Source organism: Pseudophryne corroboree, chromosome 10 (genome assembly GCF_028390025.1).
Source record: "Pseudophryne corroboree isolate aPseCor3 chromosome 10, aPseCor3.hap2, whole genome shotgun sequence".
Taxonomy (NCBI): domain Eukaryota; kingdom Metazoa; phylum Chordata; class Amphibia; order Anura; family Myobatrachidae; genus Pseudophryne; species Pseudophryne corroboree.
Window position 1 is genome coordinate 16,536,301 of NC_086453.1, and position 23,925 is coordinate 16,560,225.

At 50.2% G+C, this 23,925-nt stretch overlaps 2 protein-coding genes across 5 annotated transcripts in view; one reads left to right on the forward strand and one right to left on the reverse strand.

Annotated features, from left to right (window-relative positions):
• The window catches only part of LOC134965796 (trypsin-3-like), a 73,117-nt gene that overhangs the window by 12,680 nt on the left and 36,512 nt on the right, over window positions 1-23,925 (reverse strand). Inside the window, exon 1 of one of the 4 annotated variants that reach the window (XM_063942165.1) lies at window positions 3,473-3,512. The exons of 1 other annotated variant lie outside the window; for it this stretch is intronic. Coding sequence is in view for 1 of the 3 variants with exons in the window: in XM_063942163.1 (XP_063798233.1) it covers window positions 3,432-3,441 (10 nt within the window). In the remaining 2 variants the exon portion in view is untranslated. Of the gene's footprint in view, window positions 1-2,059; window positions 2,227-3,431; window positions 3,513-23,925 lie in introns of those variants that run through there. 2 more of the 4 variants (XM_063942163.1, XM_063942164.1) reach the window with 2 other exon arrangements.
• On the forward strand, window positions 2,190-22,040 carry CDA (cytidine deaminase). The gene is made up of 5 exons (XM_063942167.1): window positions 2,190-2,562; window positions 2,796-3,416; window positions 16,255-16,366; window positions 19,911-19,968; window positions 20,147-22,040. Exons 2-5 carry the CDS (start codon window positions 3,173-3,175, stop codon window positions 20,255-20,257), a joined length of 525 nt encoding a protein of 174 aa, XP_063798237.1. The 5' UTR covers window positions 2,190-2,562; window positions 2,796-3,172; the 3' UTR covers window positions 20,258-22,040.

Genomic DNA, 23,925 nt, shown 5'->3' on the forward strand with positions numbered 1-23,925 from the left:
TGGCCGCGTCCATCTGGCCTGCCAAGTTGGCAGAAGAGGAGCAGCTTATTGTCCATTTATTTTTAACTAGTTGGCTTCAAACTCTACGGAGAGTAACAACAGAACTTGTTTAATGTTTAATATTGCACAATGCAGTCTGCAAACTATCAGGAGTTCACTGGAAAAAAAAGTCTAATACGCATATGAGGGGTCATTCCGAGTTGTTCGCTCGTTGCCGATTTACGCTATACTGCGATTAGTCGCTTACTGCGCATGCGCAAGGTTTGCAGAGCGCATACGGTTAGTTATTTTACACAAAAGTTTGGTATTTTACTCACGGCATAACGAAGCTTTTTCATCGTTCTGCTGATCGTAGTGTGATTGACAGGAAGTGGGTGTTTCTGGGCGGAAACTGGCCGTTTTATGGGAGTGTGCGGAAAAACGCAGGCGTTCAAGTTGCAAAACGCGGGAGTGTCTGGAGAAATGGGGGAGTGGCTGGCCGAACGCAGGGCGTGTTTGTGACGTCAAACCAGGAATGAAACGGGCTGAGCTGATCGCAATGTAGGAGTAAGTGTGGAGCTACTCAGAAACTGCTAAGAAATTTCTATTCGCAATTCTGCTAATATTTCATTCGCAATTCTGCTAAGCTAAGATACACTCCCAGAGGGCGGCGGCCTAGCGTGTGCAATGCTGCTAAAAGCAGCTAGCGAGCGAACAACTCGGAATCACCCCCATTATTAATAAAACTGGAAATAAGGGGCAGATGTCTAAGACTTGGCTAGCGATAAAGTGGAGAGAGATAAAGTACCATTATTATTTTTCAAACGCAGCCTGTAACATGGCAGTTAGGAGCTGATTGGCTGGTACTTTATCTCTCTCTAAGGCTTAGTACATAGGTCCCAATTCAGACCAGGTGGTCTGTGCATGCGCACCAGCTGTTGTGCGTGACCTAACGCATTGCGGCCGCGTCCCTGAAGGATGCGGCTGCAATGTGATTGACAGGTACGGGCGTTGCTGGGGCGGAGTTACGGCATTGCGGGGGTGGCGCCGAGGAAATGGGGTCAGGCCGGGACCGTTGTAGGGGCGGCTGTGCGACATCACACGCAGCCGCACTAAAAAAAAAAAAAGGTCACTGACTGCCTGACATCACGGTTGTGTCTATGTTACCTTCGTGATCAGGACCTGGAAGTAACATAACGAGAGGGCAGGAGGGAAAACTTCTGCCCTTACAGCACCTAATGTTTTCTCCGTTCGTTTGAGGTTATTTTTTTTTTGCACCATTGGACCCTGGCGGGCTCGCTTTGTTCGCCACGCTTCGGACTCGGTGTCTCGCTTCGCTCACCACAGGTTACTATTCCATACCTCCCAACATGACCTTCTCCAGGAGGGACAGAATGCTCTGCTTCTGGACTTCCCTCTTAATGTATGATTGCCATCACCTGGGCTGAAACACCTTTCTTATCCGTTAACCTGTTCAACACAGGTGCCAGCAATCGTACATTAAGAAAAAGTCCAGAAGCAGATCATTTTGTCCCTCGTGGAGAGGGTCATGTTGGGAGGTATGACTATTCCAAATAGTTTGTGACATGGACTCAGGGGGTTATGGGAAAGGTCCTCTCCATGAAGGGAAACTAGACGCTACCCTGACAGCACAGCCAAGCTGCGCTGCCAGAAGTCAACCTCAGACATACTTGCCTACCTGACCCTCTCCATGAGGGAGAAAATGCTCTGTTCCTGGACTTTCCTGGTAATGTATGATTGCCATCACCTGTGATGAGCTGGGTAATTGATAAGAAAGGTGTTTCACCACAGGTGATGGCAATCATACATTACCAGGAAAGTCCAGGAACAGAGCATTTTCTCCCTCATGGAGAGGGTCAGGTAGGCAAGTATGACCTCAGATCCGATGCCTCCGCAACCTAATTGCGGACTCATCGGTGGTGGCCGTCCCCCAGCATTTACAGAGATGAACGCGGATCTGCCCGCATGGCTTAGGCTCTACCCTCCCCCATAATGAGGCAGTGGTTCCACTTTACAGCAGCCACCTAATGAAGGCAGCTAATTAAAGCATTAATAATACCATGGCTCGTCCTGCTGTGGCTGGGAGCCTCTGGTCTCTCTGTATTCTGGTGGTCACAGGAGGGTGTTGGGGTGGCTGTGATATTACCCAGGTGTGCTGCAGGCTGTCTGTGTTTCTTGTATATGGGGTGGGGTCCAAGTAGGAACCTAATTGTTCTAGTCACAGAAGCAGGCCCCGTCTAGCCTTCATTATATCTTTTAAATACATTTGGTTATCTTTTCGGCGCTATGCGCGTTGTGGAAGGTTCAGGAACTGATGGGAAGTGAAGATATGTGAGATGAAGGTTTGGCTTCCTGCGTCCAGCAGATTTATGGGTGTAAGGATGGCCATCCAATGATGGATAACTGCTGGTCAGTTTGGTGAGACCATAATTGTCCTACACATCCAAATTCTGATCCTGCTGAATTGCTTTGAGCGGTCAAGGTGGAAAAACAGATGGAAGGATGGATTCCATACAGTGCAAAGTGGCAGATGGGCTGACGGTCAGATTGCGGCGTCTTCGGGTAAGGTGCTGCTAGCCACTTCCAATTATGGGCATGATTCCGAGCTGGACTCAATTGCGATTGCTATGAGTCCATACACCAAATGCACTATGGCATAGGGATCTATAGGGAAGTATAGGGTCTCTATAGATCCTTATAGGGACCCTATACTTTACTCCCCAACAACAATGACCCCCTATGTACTAAAATGTAATAAATTTAAATAAGAAAACATCTTTTTTTATTATTCACAGATGCTAGACACATTCTACGCACAATGCAGAGTGCAGAGGACTCCGCGTGAAGCTGCGTCCCACAGGCTGAGCACAGGATGTGAATAATGCTGGTTCCTGGCAGTCACAGTTGCTACACACAATTCTCAGCCCAGGAACAGGTCAGCTGCATGTCACTCATCCCCCAGTGCACCTGACAGGGCAGACACTGGAACCTGCTGCTCTTACTGGGACACACGCCCGGGGGGCGGACACCCTGCAGACCTCATTCACACTCTCACATACAGTCCCACACGGCTAACTAATGCAGCTGTGACACCGCCTGGCATAGTAAACACCACACACACCGTCCAGCAGCACATATACATACATTACTACAGCCCATAGAGCACACACATATGGACAGTATACATACACGGCACACAGGGAACCCCGACTACACACAGAAGATGAACAATCACCTAGCTAGCCAAGAGGAGGACCTCCCGGCCAACGCCGCTACCTCAGGATCCAACCTGGGGGCAGACGTGATCCAGAAGCTTCTCCGAAAGAGCCAAGAAGCCAAAACATTTGCCCATTGTCCTTACAGCAAGTTCAGAGTTGGGGCCGCAGTCCTTACCCGGGATGGGAGAATTTACCTGGGTGAGTAGCACTTACCTCTGCTCATATAATGGGGGGGACGGAGGTTGGGACCTCACCTGAGGCTTTGTGTCAGATAATATGTTGTCACACTAAGGACAGCGGGGTAAATTTACTAAGATGGGAGTTCTATTTAAGATGGGATGTTGCCCATAGCAACCAATCATATTCTACTTCTCATTTATCTAGCACCATCTAGAACAGGCATTCCCAACCACGGTCCTCGAGGCACACCAACAGGGCAGGTTTTAGTGATATCCAGGCTTCAGCACAGATGATTAAATCAAAATAACTGAGCTACTAATTAAGTCACCTGTGCTGAAGCCTGGATATCACTAAAACCTGCACTGTTGGTGTGCCTTGAGGACCGAGGTTGGGAAACACTGATCTAGAAGATAATAGCTGGAATCTGATTGGTTGCTATAGGCAACATCCCATCTTAAATAGAACTCGCATCTTAGTAAATTTACCCCCTGGAATCTGGTTGCTATAGGTAACATCCCATCTTAAATAGAACTCACATCATAGTACATTTACCCCCTGGAAACTGATTGGTTGCTATAGGCAACATCCCATCTTACATAGAACTCTCATCTTAGTAAATTTACCCCAGCGAATCATTCCTAGGTTTCGTGACTTTATAATAATAATTATTATTAATAATATCATCATTGTTCATTATCATGTATTTAGGTTGCACCGTTATATGTTGCAGCATTTTACAGAGAACGTGTAATCACTCCCTATAGGTAATTCATTAGGGCATATCCTATATATGGCAGCACCAATGTCACTGTTCCTCATCCTCCAGTTGTAAAGCGCCGCAGAATAGGTTGGCGCTATATGAGTACTTCTAGTATGGTAGCAATGACATGACCTGTTATGTAGGTCACCCGTCTGCTAAAGGTTTGCACTACTCACCACTGCGCATGAGTGCCGCAAGCTTTTACTGAGTCGATGTTCCAGTTTGGCACATACTGTATGGGTAATAAATTGGATAACACAGGCTGCCGGCTGTGAAACATTTTACTGCAGGACTGGCATTCTCATAAAGATACTGAAGTGAAGGTTTAAAAGCCTCTACTCTAGGACTAACAAAATGTGCCTGCTTCCCAATGCTACGCTAAATACTTATATAGATTAACAGGATAAATGATTATCAGCTCGTGACCTGCTGGACATTGTACTGCTCACCTGATATATAAATGTTTGTTTTTTTAGATGATGTATGAGTAGTATAGGTGGGAGTAGTGTAGGTGGGAGTAGGGTAGGTGGGAGTAGGGTAGGTGGGAGTAGGGTAGGTGGGAGTAGGGTAGGTGGGAGTAGGGTAGGTGGGAGTAGTATAGGTGGGAGTAGTATAGGTGGGAGTAATATAAGTGGGAGTAGTAAAGGTGGGAGTAGTAAAGGTGGGAGTAGTAAAGGTGGGAGTAGTATAGGTGGGAGTAGGGTAGGTGTGAGTAGTATAGGTGGGAATAGGGTGGGTGTGAGTAGTATAGGTTTGAGTAGGGTAGGTGTGAGTAGTATAGGTGGGAGTAGTATAGGTGGGAGTAGGGTGGGTGGGAGTAGGGTGGGTGTGAGTAGGGTAGGTGGGAGTAGGGTAGGTGTGAGTAGTATAGGTGGGAGTAGGGTAGGTGTGAGTAGTATAGGTTTAAATAGGGTAGGTGTGAGTAGTATAGGTGTGAGTAGTATAGGTGGGAATAGGGTAGGTGTGAGTAGTATAAGTGGGAGTAGTATAGGTGTGAGTAGTATAGGTGTGAGTAGTGAAAGTGGGAGTAGTATAGGTAGGAGTAGTATAGGTGGGAGTAGGGTAGGTATGAGTAGGGTAGGTGGGAGTAGGGTAGGTGGGAGTAGTGTAGGTGGGAGTAGTATAAGTGGGAGTAATATAAGTGGGAGTAATATAAGTGGGAGTAGTAAAGGTGGGAGTAGTATACGTGGTAGTAGGGTGGGTGTGAGTAGGGTAGGTGTGAGTAGGGTAGGTGTGAGTAGGGTAGGTGTGAGTAGGGTAGGTGTGAGTAGTATAGGTGGGAGTAGGGTAGGTGGGAGTAAGGTAGGTGTGAGTAGTATAGGTGGGAGTAAGGTAGGTGTGAGTAGTATAGGTGGGAGTAAGGTAGGTGTGAGTAGTATAGGTGGGAGTAAGGTAGGTGTGAGTAGTATACGTGGGAGTAAGGTAGGTGTGAGTAGTATAGGTGGGAGTAAGGTAGGTGTGAGTAGTATAGGTGGGAGTAAGGTAGGTGTGAGTAGTATAGGTGGGAGTAGTATAGGTGTGAATAGTATAGGTGTGAATAGTATAGATGGGAGTAGTATAGGTGGGCGTAGGGTAAGTGGGAGTAGTATAGGTTGGAGTAAGGTAGGTGTGAGTAGGGTAGGGTGTAGGGTAGGTGGGAGTAGTATAGGTGGGAGTAGGGTATGTGTGAATAGTATAGGTGTGAGTAGTATAGGTGGGAGTAATATAGGTGGGAGTAGTATAGGTGGAAGTAGGGTAGTTGGGAGTAGTATAGGTGAGAGTAGGGTAGGTGTGAGTAGTGTAGGTGGGAGTAGGGTAGGTGTGAGTAGTATAGGTGGGAGTAAAGTAGGTGTGAGTAGTATAGGTGGGAATAGGGTAGGTGTGAGTGGTATAGGTGGGAGTAGGGTAGGTGGGAGTAGGGTGGGTGTGAGTAGTGTAGGTGGGAGTAGGGTAGGTGTGAGTATTATAGGTGGGAGTAAGGTAGGTGTGAGTAGTATAGGTGGGAGTAAGGTAGGTGTGAGTAGTATAGGTGGGAGTAGGGTAGGTGGGAGTAGGGTGGGTGGGAGTAGGGTAGGTTTGAGTAGTATAGGTGGGAGTAAGGTAGGTGTGAGTAGTATAGGTAGGATTAGGGTGGGTGTGAGTAGGATAGGTGTGAGTAGGATAGGTGTGAGTAGGATAGGTGGAAGTAGGGTAGGTGGGAGTAGTGTAGGTATGAATAGTATAGGTGTGAGTAGGGTATGTGTGAGTAGTATAGGTGGGAGTAGGGTAGGTGGGAGTAGTATAGGTGGGAGTAGGGTATGTGTGAATAGTATAGGTGTGAGTAGGGTAGGTGGGAGTAGTATAGGTGTGAATAGTATAGGTGGGAGTAGGGTAGGTGGGAGTAGGGTAGGTGGGAGTAGGGTAAGTGGGAGTAGTATAGGTGGGAGTAGGGTAGGTGTGTGTAGTATAGGTGGGAGTAGGGTAGATGTGAGTTTTGTAGGTGTGAGTAGCATAGGTGGGAGTAGGGGAGGCGTGAGTAGTATAGGTGGGAGTAGGATAGGTGTGAGTATGGTAGGTGTGAATAGTATAGGTAAGAGTTGGGTAGGTGTGAGTAGTATAGATAGATAAGCGTAGGTGTGAGTAGTATAGGTATTAGTAGGGAAGGTGGGAGTAGCATAGGTGGGAGTAGGGTATGTGTAAATAGTATAGGTGTGAGCAGTATAGGTGGGAGTAATTTAGGTGGGAGTAGTGTAGGTGGGAGTAGGGTAGGTGTAAGTAGTGTAGGTGGGAGTAGGGTAGGTGTGAGTAGTATAGGTGAAAGTAGGGTAGGTGTGTGTAGTGTAGGTTGGAGTAGGGTAGGTGTGAGTTTTGTAGGTGTGAGGATGTACCAGTGTGAGTAGCACAGGTGGGAGTAGGGGAGGTATGAGGGTGTATCAGTGTGAGTAGTACAGGTGGGAGTAGGGTAGGTGTGAGTAGTACAGGTGGTAGTAGGGGAGGTGTGAGGGTGTACCAGTGTGAGTAGTACAGGTGGGAGTAGGGGAGGTGTAAGGGTGTACCAGTGTGAGTAGTACAGGTGGTAGTAGGGGAGGTGTGAGGGTGTACCAGTGTGAGTAGTACAGGTGGGAGTAGGGGAGGTGTAAGGGTGTACCAGTGTGAGTAGTACAGGTGGGAGTAGGGGAGGTGTGAGGGTGTACCAGTGTGAGTATTACAGGTGGGAGTAAGGGAGGTGTGAGGGTGTACCAGTGTGAGTAGTATTGGTGGGAGTAGGGTGGGTGTGAGGGTGTACCAGTGTGAGTAGTTTTGGTGGGAGTAGGGGAAGTGTGAGGGTGTACCAGTGGGAGTAAGGTAGGTGTGAGGGTGTACCAGTGGGAGTAAGGTAGGTGTGAGGGTGGACCAGTGTGAGTAGTACAGCTGGTAGTGGAGGTGTGAGGGTGTACCAGTGTGAGTAGTACAGCTGGGAGTAGGGTAGGTGTGAGGGTGTACCAGTGTGAGTAAGGTAGGTGTGAGGGTGTACCAGTAAGAGTAGTACAGGTGGGAGTAGGGGAGGTGTGAGGGTGTACCAGTGTGAGTAGTACAGGTGGGAGTAGGGGAGGTGTGAGGGTGTACCAGTGTGAGTAGTACAGGTGGGAGTAGCGGAGGTGTGAGGGTGTACCAATGTGAGTAGTACAGGTGGGAGTAGGGGAGGGGTGAGGGTGTACCAGTGTGAGTAGTACAGGAGAGAGTAGGGGAGGTGTGAGGGTGTACCAGTGTGAGTAGTACAGGTGGGAGTAGGGGAGGGGTGGGGGTGTACCAGTGTGAGTAGTACAGGTGGGAGTAAGGTAGGTGTGAGGGTGTACCAGTGTGAGTAGTACAGGTGGGAGTAGGGTAGATGTGAGGGTGTACCAGTGTGAGTAGTACAGGTGGGAGTAGGGGAGGTGTGAGGGTGTACCAGTGTGAGTAGTACAGGTGGGAGTAGGGGAGGTGTGAGGGTGTACCAGTGTGAGTAGTACAGGTGGGAGTAGGGAAGGTGTGAGGGTGTACCAGTGTGAGTAGTACAGGTGGGAGTAGGGGAGGTGTGAGGGTGTACCAGTGTGAGTAGTACAGGTGGGAGTAGGGGAGGTGTGAGGGTGTACCAGTGTGAGTAGTACAGGTGGGAGTAGGGGAGGTGTGAGGGTGTACCAGTGTGAGTAGTACAGGTGGGAGTAGGGGAGGTGTGAGGGTGTACCAGTGTGAGTAGTACAGGTGGGAGTAGGGGAGGTGTGAGGGTGTACCAGTGTGAGTAGTACAGGTGGGAGTAGGGGAGGTGTGAGGATGTACCAGTGTGAGTAGTACAGGTGGGAGTAGGGGAGGTGTGAGGATGTACCAGTGTGAGTAGTACAGGTGGGAGTAGGGTAGGTGTGAGGGTGTACCAGTGTGAGTAGTATAGGTGGGAGTAGGGGAGGGGTGAGGGTGTACCAGTGTGAGTAGTACAGGTAGGAGTAGGGGAGGTGTGAGGGTGTATCAGTGTGAGTAGTACAGGTGGGAGTAGGGGAGGTGTGAGGATGTACCAGTGTGAGTAGTACAGGTGGGAGTAGGGTAGGTGTGAGGGTGTACCAGTGTGAGTAGTATAGGTGGGAGTAGGGGAGGTGTGAGGGTGTACCAGTGGAAGTAGGAGAGGTGTGAGGGTGTACCAGTGTGAGTAGTACAGGTGGGAGGAGGGGAGGTGTGAGGGTGTACCAGTGTGAGTAGTATAGGTGGGAGTAGGGGAGGTGTGAGGGTGTACCAGTGTGAGTAGTACATGTGGGAGTAGGGGAGGTGTGAGGGTGTATCAGTGTGAGTAGTACAGGTGGGAGTAGGGGAGGTGTGAGGGTGTACCAGTGTGAGTAGTACAGGTGGGAGTAGTGTGAGTAGTACAGGTGGGAGTAGGGGAGGTGTGAGGGTGTACCAGTGTGAGTAGTACAGGTGGGAGTAGGGGAGGTGTGAGGATGTACCAGTGTGAGTAGTACAGGTGGGAGTAGGGGAGGTGTGAGGATGTACCAGTTTGAGTAGTACAGGTGGGAGTAGGGGAGGTGTGAGGATGTACCAGTGTGAGTAGTACAGGTGGGAGTAGGGGAGGTGTGAGGATGTACCAGTGTGAGTAGTACAGGTGGGAGTAGGGGAGGTGTGAGGGTGTACCAGTGTGAGTAGTACAGGTGGGAGTAGGGGAGGTGTGAGGGTGTATCAGTGTGAGTAGTACAGGTGGGAGTAGGGGAGGTGTGAAGGTGTACCAGTGGGAGTAGTACAGGTGGGAGTAGGGGAGGTGTGAGGATGTACCAGTGTGAGTAGTACAGGTGGGAGTAGGGGAGGTGTGAAGGTGTACCAGTGTGAGTAGTACAGGTGGGATTAGGGGAGGTGTGAGGATGTACCAGTGTGAGTAGTACAGGTGGAAGTAGGGGAGGTGTGAGGGTGTACCAGTGTGAGTAGTACAGGTGGGAGAAGGGGAGGTGTGAGGGTGTACCAGTGTGAGTAGTACAGGTGGGAGTAGGGGAGGTGTGAGGGTGTATCAGTGTGAGTAGTACAGGTGGGAGTAGGGGAGATGTGAGGGTGTATCAGTGTGAGTAGTACAGGTGGTAGTAGGGGAGGTGTGAGGGTGTACCAGTGTGAGTAGTACAGGTGGGAGTAGGGGAGGTGTGAGGGTGTACCAGTGTGAGTAGTACAGGTGGGAGTAGGGGAGGTGTGAGGGTGTACCAGTGTGAGTAGTACAGGTGGGAGTAGGGGAGGTGTGAGGGTGTACCAGTGTGAGTAGTACAGGTGGGAGTAGGGGGTGTGTGAGGGTGTACCAGTGTGAGTAGTACAGGTTAGAGTAGGGGAGGTGTGAGGGTGTACCAGTGTGAGTAGTACAGGTGGGAGTAGGGGAGGGGTGGGGGTGTACCAGTGTGAGTAGTACAGGTGGGAGTAGGGGAGGTGTGAGGGTGTACCAGTGTGAGTAGTACAGGTGGGAGTAGCGGAGGTGTGAGGGTGTACCAGTGTGAGTAGTACAGGTGGGAGTAGGGGAGGTGTGAGGGTATACCAGTGTGAGTAGTACAGGTGAGAGTAGGGGAGGTGTGAGGGTGTACCAGTGTGAGTAGTACAGGTGGGAGTAGGGGAGGGGTGGGGGTGTACCAGTGTGAGTAGTACAGGTGGGAGTAAGGTAGGTGTGAGGGTGTACCAGTGTGAGTAGTACAGGTGGGAGTAGAGTAGGTGGGAGGGTGTACCAGTGTGAGTAGTACAGGTGGGAGTAGGGGAGGTGTGAGGGTGTACCAGTGTGAGTAGTACAGGTGGGAGTAGGGGAGGTGTGAGGATGTACCAGTGTGAGTAGTACAGGTGGGAGTAGGGGAGGTGTGAGGATGTACCAGTGTGAGAAGTACAGGTGGGAGTAGGGTAGGTGTGAGGGTGTACCAGTGTGAGTAGTATAGGTGGGAGTAGGGGAGGTGTGAGGGTGTACCAGTGTGAGTAGTACAGGTGGGAGTAGGGGAGGTGTGAGGGTGTACCAGTGTGAGTAGTACTGGTGGGAGTAGGGAAGGTGTGAGGGTGTACCAGTGTGAGTAGTACAGGTGGGAGTAGGAAAGGTGTGAGGGTATACCAGTGTGAGTAGTACAGGTGAGAGTAGGGGAGGTGTGAGGGTGTACCAGTGTGAGTAGTACAGGTGGGAGTAGGGGAGGGGTGGGGGTGTACCAGTGTGAGTAGTACAGGTGGGAGTAAGGTAGGTGTGAGGGTGTACCAGTGGGAGTAGTACAGGTGGGAGTAGAGTAGGTGGGAGGGTGTACCAGTGTGAGTAGTACAGGTGGGAGTAGGGGAGGTGTGAGGGTGTACCAGTGTGAGTAGTACAGGTGGGAGTAGGGGAGGTGTGAGGATGTACCAGTGTGAGTAGTACAGGTGGGAGTAGGGGAGGTGTGAGGATGTACCAGTGTGAGAAGTACAGGTTAGAGTAGGGGAGGTGTGAGGGTGTACCAGTGTGAGTAGTACAGGTGGGAGTAGGGGTGTACCAGTGTGAGTAGTACAGGTGGGAGTAGGGGAGGTGTGAGGGTGTACCAGTGTGAGTAGTACAGGTGGGAGTAGCGGAGGTGTGAGGGTGTACCAGTGTGAGTAGTACAGGTGGGAGTAGGGGAGGTGTGAGGGTATACCAGTGTGAGTAGTACAGGTGAGAGTAGGGGAGGTGTGAGGGTGTACCAGTGTGAGTAGTACAGGTGGGAGTAGGGGAGGGGTGGGGGTGTACCAGTGTGAGTAGTACAGGTGGGAGTAAGGTAGGTGTGAGGGTGTACCAGTGTGAGTAGTACAGGTGGGAGTAGAGTAGGTGGGAGGGTGTACCAGTGTGAGTAGTACAGGTGGGAGTAGGGGAGGTGTGAGGGTGTACCAGTGTGAGTAGTACAGGTGGGAGTAGGGGAGGTGTGAGGATGTACCAGTGTGAGTAGTACAGGTGGGAGTAGGGGAGGTGTGAGGATGTACCAGTGTGAGAAGTACAGGTGGGAGTAGGGTAGGTGTGAGGGTGTACCAGTGTGAGTAGTATAGGTGGGAGTAGGGGAGGTGTGAGGGTGTACCAGTGTGAGTAGTACAGGTGGGAGTAGGGGAGGTGTGAGGGTGTACCAGTGTGAGTAGTACTGGTGGGAGTAGGGAAGGTGTGAGGGTGTACCAGTGTGAGTAGTACAGGTGGGAGTAGGAAAGGTGTGAGGGTATACCAGTGTGAGTAGTACAGGTGAGAGTAGGGGAGGTGTGAGGGTGTACCAGTGTGAGTAGTACAGGTGGGAGTAGGGGAGGGGTGGGGGTGTACCAGTGTGAGTAGTACAGGTGGGAGTAAGGTAGGTGTGAGGGTGTACCAGTGGGAGTAGTACAGGTGGGAGTAGAGTAGGTGGGAGGGTGTACCAGTGTGAGTAGTACAGGTGGTAGTAGGGGAGGTGTGAGGGTGTACCAGTGTGAGTAGTACAGGTGGGAGTAGGGGAGGTGTGAGGGTGTACCAGTGTGAGTAGTACAGGTGGGAGTAGGGGAGGTGTGAGGGTGTACCAGTTTGAGTAGTACAGGTGAGAGTAGGGTAGGTGTGAGGGTGTACCAGTGTGAGTAGTACAGGTGGGAGTAGGGGAGGGGTGGGGGTGTACCAGTGTGAGTAGTACAGGTGGGAGTAAGGGAGGTGTGAGGGTGTACCAGTGTGAGTAGTACAGGTGGGAGAAGAGGAGGTGTGAGGGTGTACAAGTGTGAGTAGTACAGGTGGGAGTAGGGGAGGTGTGAGGGTGTACCAGTGTGAGTAGTACAGGTGAGAGTAGGGTAGGTGTGAGGGTGTACCAGTGTGAGTAGTACAGGTGGGAGTAGGGTAGATGTGAGGGTGTACCAGTGTAAGTAGTACAGGTGGGAGTAGGGGAGGTGTGAGGGTGTACCAGTGTGAGTAGTACAGGTGGGAGTAGGGGAGGTGTGAGGGTGTACCAGTGTGAGTAGTACAGGTGGGAGTAGGGAAGGTGTGAGGGTGTACCAGTGTGAGTAGTACAGGTGGGAGTAGGGGAGGTGTGAGGGTGTACCAGTGTGAGTAGTACAGGTGGGAGTAGGGGAGGTGTGAGGGTGTACCAGTGTGAGTAGTACAGGTGGGAGTAGGGAAGGTGTGAGGGTGTACCAGTGTGAGTAGTACAGGTGGGAGTAGGGGAGGTGTGAGGATGTACCAGTGTGAGTAGTACAGGTGGGAGTAGGGGAGGTGTGAGGATGTCCCAGTGTGAGTAGTACAGGTGGGAGTAGGGAAGGTGTGAGGGTGTACCAGTGTGAGTAGTACAGGTGGGAGTAGGGGAGGTGTGAGGGTGTACCAGTGTGAGTAGTACAGGTGGGAGTAGGGAAGGTGTGAGGGTGTACCAGTGTGAGTAGTACAGGTGGGAGTAGGGGAGGTGTGAGGGTGTACCAGTGTGAGTAGTACAGGTGGGAGTAGGGGAGGTGTGAGGGTGTACCAGTGTGAGTAGTACACGTGGGAGTAGGGAAGGTGTGAGGGTGTACCAGTGTGAGTAGTACAGGTGGGAGTAGGGGAGGTGTGAGGGTGTACAAGTGTAAGTAAGATAGGTGGGAGTAGGGGAGGTGTGAGGGTGTACCTGTGTGAGTAGTACAGGTGGGAGTAGGGTAGGTGTGAGGGTGTACCAGTGTGAGTAGTACAGGTGGGAGTAGGGGAGGTGTGAGGGTGTACCAGTGTGAGTAGTACAGGTGGGAGTAGGGGAGGTGTGAGGGTGTACAAGTGTAAGTAAGATAGGTGGGAGTAGGGGAGGTGTGAGGGTGTACAAGTGTAAGTAAGATAGGTGGGAGTAGGGGAGGTGTGAGGGTGTACCAGTGTGAGTAGTACAGGTGGGAGTAGGGGAGGTGTGAGGGTGTACCAGTGTGAGTAGTACAGGTGGGAGTAGGGGAGGTGTGAGGGTGTACAAGTGTAAGTAAGATAGGTGGGAGTAGGGGAGGTGTGAGGGTGTACCAGTGTGAGTAGTACAGGTGGGAGTAGGGTAGGTGTGAGGGTGTACCAGTGTGAGTAGTACAGGTGGGAGTAGGGGAGGTGTGAGGGTGTACCAGTGTGAGTAGTACAGGTGAGAGTAGGGGAGGTGTGAGGATGTACCAGTGTGAGTAGTACAGGTGGGAGTAGGGGAGGTGTGAGGATGTACCAGTGTGAGTAGTACAGGTGGGAGTAGGGAAGGTGTGAGGGTGTACCAGTGTGAGTAGTACAGGTGGGAGTAGGGGAGGTGTGAGGGTGTACAAGTGTAAGTAAGATAGGTGGGAGTAGGGGAGGTGTGAGGGTGTACCAGTGTAAGTAAGATAGGTGGGAGTAGGGGAGGTGCGAGAGTGTACCAGTGTGAGTAGTACAGGCGGGAGTAGGGAAGGTGTGAGGGTGTACCAGTGTGAGTAGTACAGGTGGGAGTAGGGAAGGTGTGAGGGTGTACCAGTGTGAGTAGTACAGGTGGGAGTAGGGGAGGTGTGAGGGTGTACCAGTGTGAGTAGGGGAGGTGTGAGGGTGTACCAGTGTGAGTAGTACAGGTGGGAGTAGGGAAGGTGTGAGGGTGTACCAGTGTGAGTAGTACAGGTGGAGTAGGGAAGGTGTGAGGGTGTACCAGTGTGAGTAGTACAGGTGGGAGTAGGGGAGGTGTGAGGGTGTACCAGTGTGAGTAGGGGAGGTGTGAGGGTGTACCAGTGTGAGTAGTACAGGTGGGAGTAGGGAAGGTGTGAGGGTGTACCAGTGTGAGTAGTACAGGTGGAGTAGGGAAGGTGTGAGGGTGTACCAGTGTGAGTAGTACAGGTGGGAGTAGGGGAGGTGTGAGGGTGTACCAGTGTGAGTAGGGGAGGTGTGAGGGTGTACCAGTGTGAGTAGTACAGGTGGGAGTAGGGGAGGTGTGAGGGTGTACCAGTGTGAGTAGGGGAGGTGTGAGGGTGTACCAGTGTGAGTAGTACAGGTGGGAGTAGGGGAGGTGTGAGGGTGTACCAGTGTAAGTAAGATAGGTGGGAGTAGGGGAGGTGTGAGGGTGTACCAGTGTGAGTAGTACAGGTGGGAGTAGGGGAGGTGTGAGGGTGTATTAGTGTGAGTAGTACAGGTGGGAGTAGGATAGGTGTGAGGGTGTACCAGTGTGAGTAGTACAGGTGGGAATAGGGGAGGTGTGAGGGTGTACCAGTATGAGAAGTACAGGTGGGAGTAGGGGAGGTGTGAGGGTGTACCAGTGTAAGTAAGATAGGTGGGAGTAGGGGAGGTGTGAGGGTGTACCAGTGTGAGTAGGGGAGGTGTGAGTAGGGTAGGTGTGAGGCTGTACCAGTGTGAGTAGTACAGGTGGGAGTAGGGTAGGTGTGAGGGTGTACCAGTGTGAGTAGTACAGGTGGGAGTAGGGGAGGTGTGAGGGTGTACCAGTGTGAGTAGTACAGGTGGGAGTAGGGGAGGTGTGAGGGTATACCAGTGTGAGTAGTACAGGTGGGAGTAGGGTAGGTGTGAGGGTGTACCAGTGTGAGTAGGGGAGGTGTGAGTAGGGTATGTGTGAGGGTGTACCAGTGTGAGTAGGGGAGGTGTGAGTAGGGTAGGTGTGAGGGTGTACCAGTGTGAGTAGTACAGGTGGGAGTAGGGGAGGTGTGAGGGTGTACCAGTGTGAGTAGTACAGGTGGGAGTAGGGGAGGTGTGAGGGTATACCAGTGTGAGTAGTACAGGTGGGAGTAGGGTAGGTGTGAGGGTGTACCAGTGTGAGTAGGGGAGGTGTGAGTAGGGTATGTGTGAGGGTGTACCAGTGTGAGTAGGGGAGGTGTGAGTAGGGTAGGTGTGAGGGTGTACCAGTGTGAGTAGTACAGGTGGGAGTAGGGGAGGTGTGAGGGTGTACCAGTGTGAGTAGTACAGGTGGGAGTAGGGGAGGTGTGAGGGTGTACCAGTGTGAGTAGGGGAGGTGGGAGTAGGGAAGGTGTGAGGGTGTACCAGTGTGAGTAGTACAGGTGGGAGTAGGGGAGGTGTGAGGGTGTACCAGTGTGAGTAGTACAGGTGGGAGTAGGGGAGGTGTGAGGGTGTACCAGTATGAGAAGTATAGGTGGGTGTAAGGTAGGTATAAAGGTGATATTACATTGAAGGCACTGGAGAGTCTGATCAGGCATGGTAGGGATTACCACAAGTGGGTAATGACTCAGGAGAAGTCCTGTAGGCAGGAGTGAGAGATAGATATCAGGAAGAAGGTGATGTGGAAGTAAGAGGCATATCTAACAAGCTGTGAAGCAATAAGGCCTCATCCACCCCTAATATAGGGGGTCATTCCGACCTGATCATAGCTGTGCTAAATTTAGCACAGCTACTATCACTGACATGCGGGGGGGCGCCCAGCACAGGCCTAGTCCACCCCACATGTCAGGCCGCCGCCCCCCCCCCCCCCTCCCCGCACAAGTACAAAAGCTTTGCACAGCGGCTTTGCACAACACCTGTGTTGGCCGGACCGCGCCCACAAAATGGCGGCCAAATGCCGCTGTGCTGCCCCCTCCCGCCCAGCGACCGCCTCTACCTGTCAACCAGGCAGAGACGATTGCTAGGCAACGACAGCTGTCGGCTGACAGCCATGCGCCGGTGCAGTTGTCGGGATTCCAGTGTCGGCTTCCTGAACGCCGGGACCCCGACAGCTGCTATATTGACTGCATCCCCACCTCGTCTATGCAAGGTGCACCAGAGACACAAGCTAGGATGATGATTCTCCCCCTATGTCTGTACAGGTTGCAATGTGGAGAATGCCTGCTACACCCTGGGAATATGTGCGGAGCGTACGGCCATTCAGAAGGCGGTGTCTGAGGGCTGTAAAGAATTTCTTGCCATAGCCATTGCAAGGTAGGTACCTCCGGGGAGGGAAGCGATGGAGGAAAATATTCCTTCTAAATCATCTTGTTTTTTTCCTAATACATCGCTGTAATACAATATTTCCATAGTTAATTACTTGCATTTTAGGTACAGTATAGTGGTCATGAAAAATCATACTCATGCACAAGCTGGATTTATAGGTGTACAGTAAAGGACCCAGCAGATCGGTTATACTCTTTTTATTACATTCCTCAGTTATAAGCTGATTACTAAGACAGACGACCTCCAGCACTTACTGTAAGGAAATGGCGCAACCAGTCGTTATAGGAAATGTCCCAATGAAGGCTGACGTGTAATATCATTTCTTACAGATGAGTTATAGTGGGAGAACTGGTCCCCAGCATGTGTCCAGTCTGTTCCATACAGTTCTATAATGGGTGAGATACCTGAGGTTCTATCTGTGGAGGAAGCACCCACGTTGGTTTCACGCCTGGACCATGAACTTTAGCTTTACAAAAACTTTAAAACAATATTTTGTATAGTCTGATCTAGATTGATGTGGGCAAAGCATACCTGTAGGGACAGTCCCACCCGTGGGCCGCAGTGCCTGGTTCGGAGGGGAAAGTTGGGGAGGAGCACTGTTACCACCGTTCTGCATACCGGATGAATAGACGCTGTACGCAAAGCATCTGTTCACAGTCCGGGGAAAACCTGGGGGCAGTCCTGCTTCTCCGGGGAGTGCTGGGCATGCCCACAGAGTGATGGAAATGGGGATGTGACCCACAGACCATGCCCCCTTCCCATGAGGCTATGCCCCCTGCAGCCCACACAGGAGTACTGACTTCACAATGCGGAATGTTGGGAGGTATGGGCAAAGTCCACTGGGCAGTCAGTCAAATATTGTGCGGTTCAGATTACAATATTTAGGCGCAAGTGCCCTATTTGCCCGGAACCCCCCTCCCCCAGGCAAGTGGCTCAAATCATGAAGACAATAGCGGCAGTATACAATATGATTAAACTAGCGCCGTGCACATAACATGCAGTATAATGAACGGGATGCCTAGTACTCAATCAGCGCACTGGACCACAGAGCAGCCACCAGTGGGAAGAGACAGGCGTCTTACTGTGAGGTGGGAGAATGTCTGCTTAGAGAGCTCAGCTCTGTCCCCTACTGGTTATACTATGTATGTATGTATGTATGTATGTATGTATTTATTTATTATGGGATGTTTATCCTTTCCCTGACCACTTTGGCCCTACAGCCACATCTAACGGTTACTGTGATTGCTCTCCCATGTCTGATGTATTACATACACTGCACTTTGTGTGATGCAGACTATAGCTTCTGTAACAAGAACACTGGAATAGTGTTTGAAGGCAGGTATATTTGCCCCAGGTTCCTAACCTATGTATTTTTAAAACCTCAGGAATGTGTTTAAGTTGTGTTACGGCTTTTGGGTTTAAGTTGTGTTACTAATGGATAAGGGTTCCTGGGGTTAATGGATGGAGAGTGAGAGCGGGCTCCATCCATTAGACCCAGTGCGGGTCTTAGGGCCTGTAGCCTCACAGAAGGCTAATTAGGGATCTCACCTGCATGAGGTTGTTAAAAGGCTGTCAGCCGAATCATTAGCTCTCTCACACTGCCTGGGGAAAAGGGACTGCAGAGTCTCTATGAAAGAAAGCCGGCTGCTGGATACAAGTGAGCTATACTTGGGGATATGTTACTTACGGTTTTGGAAACAGACAGCAAACTTGGCCTAACGCATAGTACGATTAATGATTAGTGACTGAGGATTTGGTAATTTTTTTTTTACAGCCTTACAAATGTTTCTCTGCCTCTGTTATGTACTAAGCTCTGTCTACTACGTGTCGGTTCTGTGCCTTAGACTGACCATGCGACACAGCTGTCCGGTGTATGGATGAAATAGTCTGCAGACCGATACACAGAAATGTACACCTGTCAGTACACGAGACAGGACTGGGAAACTGAGCTAACAGTACACGTTACATACGTGATCAGTTTGTGGGGCTGTTTTGTCCATGTGGCCTCCTGGTTACTTTCTTGTGCAGAAGTATGAAACTTATATTAATAGCCTTAGTAATAGCCAAAAAGCAATGTTATTATTGAGAAAAATCAGCAGTAAAGCGATGCCCTTGTGTCATAAATGCCTTGGATATTTTATAATGTGTTGTGGGTGTGGGCTCCAACTCCTGTGACACTGAGGTCATGTGATCACTCAGAGCCAATGTAGTGAAAGCTGACAGCTTGAAATTGCCATAGGATATTCCCCCGTGAAAGCACTATGCATGCTCCTGCCAGTACACAGGAGATTAGGGTTGCCACCTGTCTGAGACCAGGATTTCTGTCCAGAGTTTTAGGCCCATTGCCTGTCCAGGATTACTAATGCAGATCTGATTGCAGCAGCAAATCTGTTAGCTAATGAGAGTTAAGGTGGGTACACACTGGCCGATATATCGGGCGTTCTATTGAACAGCCGATATAGCGCGGGTCTGTGAACTCCGTCGTTCACAGACATCGCGTCGGCCCCACAGCACAGCCGACGGGTAATATATCTACCGATATATTGGCGCGTCGCTGTGTGTGTGTACGGACGGTCGGCCGACCGCCCGTACACATGCTGCGGCAGCCGGCGGTGATTGACAGCTGAACTGGGTGGGAGTGTGTACACGCCCGCTCAGTTCATGATGTCAGTCCCTGACGGATCGGGCAGTGTGTATGCTCAACACACTGCCCGATCCGTCCATAGATATATCTGCAGATCAATTAATCTGCAGATACAGGTATATCTATCAGTGTGTACCCACCTTAAGATTTGGATGGGGTGTGTGCAAACTGAAATCTAAATTGCAGTGTAAAAATAAAGCAGCCAATATTTACCCTGCACAGAAACAATATAACCCACCCAACTCTAACTCTCTCTGCACATGTTACATCTGACCCACCTGCAGTGCACATGGGGGGTAATTCTGAGTTGATCGCAGCAGCAAGTTTTTTAGCAATTGGGCAAAACCATGTGCACTGCACGGGGGGCAGATATAACATGTGCAGAGAGAGTTAGATTTGGGTGGGTTATTTTGTTTCTGTGCAGGGTAAATACTGTCTGCTTTATTTTTACACTGCAAATTAGATTTCAGTTTGAATACACCCCACCCAAATCCAACTCTCTGCACATGTTATATCTGTCCCCCCTGCAGTGCACATGGTTTTGCCCAACTGCTAAAAAAATTCCTGCTGCGATCAACTTGGAATTACCCCCATAGTGTTGCCCATCTGCTAACAAATTTGCTGCTACGATCAGGTCTGAATTAGGCCCATAGATTGTAATCTCCACTGGGGCAGCAGCTGATGTGTGAGACTGATATATTTCTCTGTACAGCGCAGTGGAACATGTGTGCGCTATATAAATAGCTGTTAATAAAAATAAATATTAATGACTCTACTGATACATACTGTAACTCAGTGCTAGCCAATGCTCTGTGTGCCCCATGGTGTAATAATTGTGTTATCGACTGGTCTCTGTCTCCTCTATACTCATCTCTTACTGCCTTACAGTGATGTGGAAGAGGAATTTATAAGTCCGTGCGGAGCCTGCCGGCAAGTCATGCGAGAGGTGACTATTAGCTGCTGGGTGGGTCAGACAGCACACTGGAGGTAATTTCTGTACACTGACGTAGCAGTCGTGTTTCCTCTGGAGGGTGGTGACCCCGATAAAGATTCAGTAAGTGACTATAGTAGGAAGAGTTGTGGTGTCACAGTGGTCATTGTTCACTCTTGTCTCATTTCCCCAGTTTGGATCGGAATGGGAGATCTTCCTCACCAAGCCAAGTGGAGACTACCTGCTGAAAACGCTTCACCAGCTACTGCCAATGTCTTTCGGCCCTGAGAACCTACACAATTAATAAGATGTTATTTACCTGATCTATAGTATATTATTTATTATTAAATAAAATTGTAATCACAGCGGAGGACGGGCTGCCCCGGAGGTACGCAACTGCTCTCCGCCACATTAAATTTGGAGGTTTTTAGGACTATGGGGTGTTTTATTTCCATGTTTATTAAGTGTAAAGTCCCTGAGCTGTAGTAACTGTAGAATGCTGCACCAAGTGGACAATTATCATGGAATAGCTCAGGAACAAACATGAAATTCATTAGTTCTACTGTTTTTTGCACAAAAAGCTGCAAGTGCTCAGAGGAAAGCTGCAGGTGCTCAGAGGAAAGCCGCAAGTGCTCAGGGGAAAGCTGCAAGTGCTCAGGGGAAAGCTGCAGGTGCTCAAAGGAAAGCTGCAGGTGCTCAGAGGAAAGCTGCAGGTGCTCAGAGGAAAGCTGCAAGTGCTCAGGGGAAAGCTGCAAGTGCTCAGGGGAAAGCTGCAGGTGCTCAGAGGAAAGCTGCAGGTGCTCAGAGGAAAGCTGCAGGTGTTCATAGAAAAGCTGCAGGTGCTCAAAGGAAAGCTGCAGGTGCTCAGAGGAAAGCTGCAGGTGCTCAGAGGAAAGCCGCTGTCACTCAGAGGAAAGCTGCCGGTACACATAGGAAATCTACATGTACTCAGAGGAGAGCCGCTGTCACGCAGAAGAAAGCTGACGGCACTCAGAGGGAAGCTGCCGGCACTCAGAGGAAAGCTACAAGTTGATACAGAATGCATAGCAGCTTCCACTCTGGACATGTATTCAGATGTTTATTTTATTCATTTCTAAATTGATTTAGCTGATTTCTGGTTATAAAAATTAAAAATTGTATTAAAAAAAAAGTGCCGGAACTGCGTCCCGCTGAGAACCAACAGAAAAAATGTCTATTTTATTTGTATTATCCTTGGCGAATGTTGAACGCACCAGAAGTAATATGAGCACTTACAGTATATTAGAAAACAAGTTTGATACCAGGAGTCATCATCCAGATGAAATCAATAGGACAGTTTATGTTTTGCTTGGCAAAGGCACATTTTTTCCCGACAGGTGTTACATTATTATAATTATTATTATTATTATTTATGTAGCATCACCATATTATGCAGAGCTGTACAGAGAATATTTCATCATTTTTAAATAATCCGTGCCCTATTGGAACGTACATTCCAATTTCCCCAGCGCACACACGCGAATATATATTGCTCAGTACCCAGTTATCCTGTATGGGACTATGGGAAGAAATTCCCATGTACAGCAGGAGAACATACAAACTCCATCCAGAGAGAGCAATGGACAGAACGCAGGTCCCCAGCTGTCCTATTAAATGTTTACCTTGCTATGCATTAGGTAACACAATGTTGCATGCTTCACTGGAGGAAGTGGGCCATACATGTTCCCTGCTGGTCACCAGATAACCGCACAGCAGTATGATCAGCTCTGTACAGGAGCTATAAAGTCTGCAAAATGACAGATAACCGCTCTGAATTATGAAGCCAAAGCCGAGCTCCCAGACTGTATCACTGGAGCTTTGCACCTTATCACAGCGGCCTGTCCTGCAGCCGAACGCAACATTCCTACTGTTACATTGTTACAGATTAAACAGAAAAAAGAAAAAGAAAATAAAAGGGTAATTCAGACCTGATCGCAGCAGCAAATTTGTTAGCAGTTGGGCAAAACCATGTGCACTGCAGGTGGGGCGGATGTAACATGTGCAGAGAGTGTTAGATTTAGGTGGGTTATATTGTTTCTGTGCAGGGTAAATACTGGCTGCTTTATTTTTACACTGCAGCTTAAATTTCAGTTTGAACACACCCCATCCAAATCTAACTCTCTCTGCACATGTTACATCCCCCCCCCCCCCCCCATGCAGTGCACATGGGCCCTCAATCCGAGTTGATCGCACCAAGCAACTTTTTGCTGCTGGTGCGATCAACTAATCTCCGCCTATTTTAGCATAGCAGGGGTGCGATCGCTTGTGCAGCCCCGCTATGCTAAAAAAGTTTCCTGCAAAACAAGACCAGCCCTGGACATACTTACCCTGTGCAACGGATCCAGCGATGATGGGCTTGGCTTTGACGTCAGACATCCGCCCTCCGTTCACCTGGACACGCCTGCGTTTTTCTTAACACTCCCCGAAAACGGTCTCCAATGGTCAATTGAAGCCCCGGAACGCCGTCCTGCAGTCAATCTTCTTGCAATCGCCGCTGCGACCGCTTTTTTTCGCTGACAGCATCGTTGCCTGGCGATGGCTGTCTCCGGGCAACGACACATTACGGCCCCCGCGCGTGCGCAGTAGTGACCCGGTTGCAGCTGTGCGAACGAAAGCACGCTGTGATCGAGTTGGAATGACCCCCGTGGTTTTGCCCAACTGCTAAAAAAGTTGCTGCTACGATCAGGTCTGAAATACCCCCAAAGAGTAAAAGAAAAAAAAAAAGGAAACTGCCCACAATACCTGTACAATCCACTAGATGTCACTAGCGCTGCAGTAAATTCTTCATACTAAAATCTTTCCTCTGTATACATAAACGTTCAGGGGGTGATTCAGATCTGATCGTAGATGTGCTAAATTTAGCACATCTACGATCACTGGCCCTCATTCCGAGTCGTTCGCTCGGTAATTTTCATCGCATCGCAGTGAAATTCCGCTTAGTACGCATGCGCAATATTCGCACTGCGACTGCGCCAAGTAATTTTACAATGAAGATAGTATTTTTACTCACAGCTTTTTCTTCGCTCCGGCGAACGTAGTGTGATTGACAGGAAATGGGTGTTACTGGGCGGAAACACAGCGTTTTAGGGGCGTGTGGATAAAAACGCTACCGTTTCCGGAAAAAATGCAGGAGTGGCCGGAGAAACGGGGGAGTGTCTGGGCGAACGCTGGGTGTGTTTATGACGTCAAACCAGGAACGACAAGCACTGAACTGATCGCAGATGCCGAGTAAGTCTGAAGCTACTCAGAAACTGCTACGAGATGTGTAATCGCAATATTGCCAATACATCGGTCGCAATTTTAAGAAGTTAAGATACACTCCCAGTAGGCGTAGGCTTAGCGTGAGCAACTCTGCTAAATTCGCCTTGCGAGCGATCAACTCGGAATGAGGGCCACTTTCTCTGACGTGCGGGGGGACGCCCAGTACAGGGCTAGTCCGCCCCGCATGTCAGGCCCTGCCCCCATCCCCGCACGGGTGTGAAAGCATTGCATGGTGGCGATGCTTTTGCACCTGCCAAGTAGCTCTCTACCTGTGCAGGCTAGCTGCGCTGGCAGTCGGCTACCCGCTACGTTCCAGGTCGCAGCGGCTGCATGTGATGTCACGCAGTTGCCACGGCCCGCCCCTGCAACGGTCCGGACACGCCTGCGTTGTCCGGACCACATCCCACCAACGGCATTCTAACACTGTAGTCACGCCCCCTCCCGCCTTGCGACCACCTCTGCCTGTCAGTCAGGCAGAGGCGATCGCATCTCACTTAGTCTAAGGTGCGTGTGCACTCCAGCAAGGGCTTTAGGCTGCGATCGCTGTTGTACCAGTGATTGGGTCTGAATTATACCCCCAGTCTCTTAGATAAATCACACTCCATTTACAAAGAGCAGCCAGCGGAGGACTCATAGGTGGTCATTCCGAGTTGATCGCTCGCTAGCAGTTTTTAGCAGCCGTGCAGACGCTAT

Excerpts from the sequence above, each read along its gene's own strand:
- CDA (XM_063942167.1), top strand. The coding sequence starts at position 3,173 with ATGGACAGTATACATACACGGCACACAGGGAACCCCGACTACACACAG. Across the intron at positions 3,417-16,254 it reads GGATGGGAGAATTTACCTGG|GTTGCAATGTGGAGAATGCC; the intron begins GTGAGTAGCACT and ends ATGTCTGTACAG. Across the intron at positions 19,969-20,146 it reads GCCGGCAAGTCATGCGAGAG|TTTGGATCGGAATGGGAGAT; the intron begins GTGACTATTAGC and ends TCATTTCCCCAG.